The 4,670-nt window shown below is 40.3% G+C and overlaps 2 protein-coding genes across 2 annotated transcripts in view; both read left to right on the top strand.

The window, feature by feature from the left end:
- Positions 1–3,301, top strand: part of LOC111661328 (E3 ubiquitin-protein ligase TRIM21-like) — a 12,155-nt gene extending 8,854 nt beyond the window's left edge. The window contains exon 4 of the mRNA XM_087176209.1: positions 255–3,301. Within this exon, the coding sequence (XP_087032335.1) occupies positions 255–2,658 (2,404 nt within the window). The 3' untranslated portion in view covers positions 2,659–3,301. The remainder of the gene's footprint in view (positions 1–254) is intronic.
- LOC111661330 (uncharacterized) overlaps positions 1–4,670 on the top strand; it is a 19,183-nt gene that overhangs the window by 3,036 nt on the left and 11,477 nt on the right. The window lies entirely within an intron of this gene.

The following is a 4,670-nucleotide window of genomic DNA, read 5'->3' as shown; positions in this document are numbered from 1 at the left end:
TATGAGGCTAATGATGAGAATCCAGTCAGTCTCTCTCTGAATCAGAATCCACAGAAGGTGGGGGTGTTTGTGGACTATGACGAGGGTATGGTCTCCTTTTATGACGTAGATTCTGCAGATCATCTCTACTCCTTTACTGGATGCTTCTTCACTGAAAAACTATTCCCATTTTTTACACCATGTACCAATGATGGTGGTAGAAATTGTGCCCCCCTCATCATAACTCCTGTCAAACACGATGAAGCATATGAAAGAAAGAAGGCTGAGCTGAAGAGTATCCAGCAGTTTGAAGTGGATGTGACTCTGGATCCTGAAACAGCACATCGTGCCCTCTTCGTCTCTGATGATGGGAAGCAAGTTCATGATGGTGAGGTGTGGAAGAGTCTCCCAGACAACCCTAAAAGGTTCAAGAGATGCGTCAATGTATTGGGAAAGCAGAGTTTTTCATCAGGAAGATTTTACTTTGAGGTTCAGGTTAAAGGGAAGACTGCGTGGACTGTGGGAGTGGCTAAAGAGTCAATCAAAAGGAGGGGAATGATCACACTCAGTCCTGAAAATGGTTTCTGGACCATGGATTTGAGTGATGGAGATGAATACAAAGCTATTGATGACCTAGTAGCTCATCTCTCTTTGAAGTCTAATCCAGAGAGGGTAGGAGTGTTTGTTGATTATGACGAGGGTCTGGTCTCCTTTTACGATGTAGAAGCTGCTGATCATCTCTACACTTTCACTGACTGCTCCTTCACTGAGAAACTCTACCCATTCTTCAGTCCCTGCACTAATGACAAAGGTAGAAACTCTGCCCCCCTCATCATATCTCCTGTCAAACACAATGAAGCATATCAAAGAAAGAAGGTTGAGCTGCAGAGTGTCCTGCAGTTTGCAGTGGAAGTGACTCTGGATACTGATACAGCACATCCCAGTCTCATCCTGTCTGATGATGGAAAACAAGTACATCATGGTGATGTGAGGAAGAATCTCCCAGACAGCCCTAAGAGATTCAACAGTTGTGTTAATGTCTTAGGAAAAGAGAGTTTTTCATCAGGAAGATTTTACTTTGAGGTTCAGGTTAAAGGGAAGACAACCTGGACTGTAGGAGTGGCCAAAGAGTCAATTGACAGGAATGGGGATATCACACTGGGTCCAAAATACGGATTCTGGACTGTAGGGTTAAGAAATGGAGATGAATACAAGGCTATTGCTTCTCCTTCAGTTAATTTCTCTTTGAATCACCGTCCTCAGAAGGTGGGGGTGTTTGTTGATTATGAGGAGGGTCTGGTCTCCTTTTACGATGTAGAAGCTGCAGATCTTCTTTACACCTTTACTGGCTGCTCCTTCACTGAGAAACTCTACCCATTCTTCAGTCCCTGCACTAATGACAAAGGTAGAAACTCTGCCCCCCTCATCATTTCTCCTGTCAAACACAATGAAGCATATCAAAGAAAGAAAGCTGAGCTGCAGAGTGTCCAGCAGTTTGCAGTGGAGGTGACTCTGGATACTGATACAGCACATCCCAATCTCATCCTGTCTGATGATGGAAAACAAGTACATCATGGTGATGTGAGGAAGAATCTCCCAGACAGCCCTAAGAGATTCAACAGTTGTGTTAATGTCTTAGGAAAAGAGAGTTTTTCATCAGGAAGATTTTACTTTGAGGTTCAGGTTAAAGGGAAGACAGCCTGGACTGTAGGAGTGGCCAAAGAGTCAATTGACAGGAAGGGGGATATCACACTCAGTCCTGAAGATGGTTTCTGGACTGTATGGTTAAGAAATGGAGATGAATACAAGGCGATTGCTTCCCCTTCAGTTGACCTCTCTCTGAAGATGCCTCCTCAGAAGGTTGGAGTATTTGTTGATTATGAGGAGGGACTGGTCTCCTTTTACGACCCAGAAGCTGCAGATCTTCTCTACTCCTTTACTGACTGCTCCTTCACTGAAAAACTCTATCCATACTTTAGTCCCTGTACTAATGACAAAGGTAGAAACTCTGCCCCCTTGATCATATGTCCTGTCAATGAAACACTGAACCACAAGACACATGACTTTGGTATTCTAAAAGAAGAATATGAAAGAAAGAAGGCTGAGCTGCAGAGTGTCCAGCAGTTTGCAGTGGATGTGACTCTGGATCACGATACAGCACATCCCACTCTCATCCTGACTGATGATGGGAAACAAGTACATGATGGTGATGTGAGGAAGAACCTCCCAGACAGCCCTAAGAGATTTGATCGTTGTGTTAATGTCTTAGGAAAAGAGGGTTTTTCGTCAGGAAGATTTTACTTTGAGGTTCAGGTTAAAGGGAAGACAGACTGGACTGTAGGAGTGGCCAAAGAGTCAGTTGACAGGAAGGGGAAGATCACACTCAGTCCTGAAGATGGATTCTGGACTGTATGGTTAAGAAATGGAGATGAGTACACGGCTAATGATGCCCCTTCAGTTGACCTCTCTCTGAAGATGCCTCTTCAGAAGGTGGGGGTGTTCGTGAATTATGAAGATGGTCTTGTTTGCTTTTATGATGCAGAAACTGCAGATCTTCTCTACGCCTTCACTGACTGCTCCTTCACTGAGAAACTCTACCCATACTTTAGTCCCTGTAGTAATGACAACGGTAGAAACTCTGCCCCCTTGATCATATGTCCTGTCAATTGCAACAATTAGATTACTCCTGCTGTCCTTTATAGGCCTCAACACCCACAGAGCTGTTTTGTATTATTCCGGTTGAGATGTGACAAAACACACACAGCACCAGTAAGAATAATAAAAGTCTGTATCGACTGACCTTAAAGTACTAAGTGGTTTTTAACTGCTCATGGTGCTATAGCTTTATGAGTGGGTCACACTTTGGTTTGTATTTTGTATTCAGTTGGCACATCAAAAATTCTGAGTGTACAATGAGTGTGAAGAGCTTTTAAAATGGAATATTGTTCTGACTTTGTATTTCAAACTCTACAGAATTTTGTTATTGTGTCATTTGTTTATTTTTATTTTTGATATGTTTCATTGCTACATTTATCTTTTATTGTTTATACTTGTCAAATGTGGACACAAATGAATATTGAATGAAAATTGATTGACTGATTGATTGATTGAATGGATATATGAACTGATGGAAAGGTTTGTTTACTTATCAAGAAAACAAGCTTTTGTTTTTGAAAAATTCATATTTTTCAAGGTTAATTTTTGTATTGTAATCTAATGCTCTCGAATGGAAAAATTAAAGGAAATGTTTGACTTGACAATTACATGAAACATTGTCATTAATAAACTTTGAAGTATAAAATAAAGTGGCACTTAATGATCAGTGTTTTTGTTGCATTATGAACAAATTACAATTGACAAACTTCAGGAACTTTTCTTCCAAAAAAAACAATCTTAACTCTTCAGACTGACACTTCAACAACATAAGTTTGTAATATCTTCTCCTCCTCACAAGCTTAAAGAACATAACTTTTTATATAACAAAAATATAATAACGAAAATGAGTCGCTAGCTTAGGATAACTGTACAGACAATGAGTGCATTACAACATGTCTGCATTAGGCTTTAATGTATCACAGAGTTTAACTCATCACCTGTAAATGTCAATGTACTTGGTCAGGGAGCAAAGAGTGTGGAGTATGGATGGACAAATTTTGGCCTCCAAACACTTTAATGTATACAGTGGCTGAGATATTAGTACAGTGGATTTGAAAGTTATTAATGTGAAAATTAACTGCATCCATCTCCAAAGAATTGTTTGATAGCATTAAAACAATGTGAGGAGATACCAATCAATGTTTGATCAATGTCTTCAAAAAAAAAAATCTTGTTTTGAGGAATTTCTCATTCAGTTTGTCAATTTAAGCAACTTTATCTGCCTCTGTTAACTCTGTACATGTCCCAGTCTTGCCTCAGAGACAAGGATGCAAACATGAAAACTTAATGGACATAAAGTTTGCCTTTGCTTTTACAGGAAATGCAGGCTATGAACAATGCTGAGAAAGTTACAAAGGCAGGGAGTCATGTGACGGTTCTTAACATGTGGTAAAGCACTGCTAAAATTTACATGAGAGGCCTCATGCTTAAGCCTGAAAGGAGAAGTAACACCTTTCTCTGCACATACGCCTCCATCTAGCGGTTGTCACCCTGCAATAACACTGACATTTTGACCTTACAAACAGAAGTACACGTTAAATTGACTCTGATGTTTCGCTTCTTAACTAAAGGAAAAACTAAGATGAAGATGAAAGATCTTGCTTAAGCAGGGGAAAGTACGTCTCCTGCCCTAGACATCAATGCTTTAAACTTAACTATCTTTTTTCCTGATGGGGTCTGAAGCTTTGTGCCTGTGCTCATGTAGAGTTCACCAAATGAGGAAGCTGAGCTGAATGACAGAGAGTGAGGGCGGTCATCTGTACAAAACTAATGATGAGAAGTGGCAGTTTTTCAAGCTTTAGAGGAAGAAGAGTCTAAGGGGACATCCACCTCCGCCTGACTGAATATCAGAAGCCAACTCTTAGGCAACGTTTAGCGTTTACTTACCTCCAATAAGGAGCTTATGTTTTCTGTTGGTTTGTTTATTTGTCATCAAGATTATGCACAAAGTCTCGAATCAAGTTTTGTTACAATATCCATAACCAGTCCATACTCTATTCTGTACACTTGTGTACTTTCTGGTGCTGGTCTGAGGC

The sequence above is a fragment of the Seriola lalandi genome, unplaced genomic scaffold (assembly GCF_002814215.2).
Source record: "Seriola lalandi dorsalis isolate HSWRI2012SDOR001 ecotype SW California unplaced genomic scaffold, Sedor1 jcf7180002054543, whole genome shotgun sequence".
Lineage (NCBI taxonomy): Eukaryota > Metazoa > Chordata > Actinopteri > Carangiformes > Carangidae > Seriola > Seriola lalandi.
This window is presented reverse-complemented; position numbering and strand designations above follow the sequence as displayed.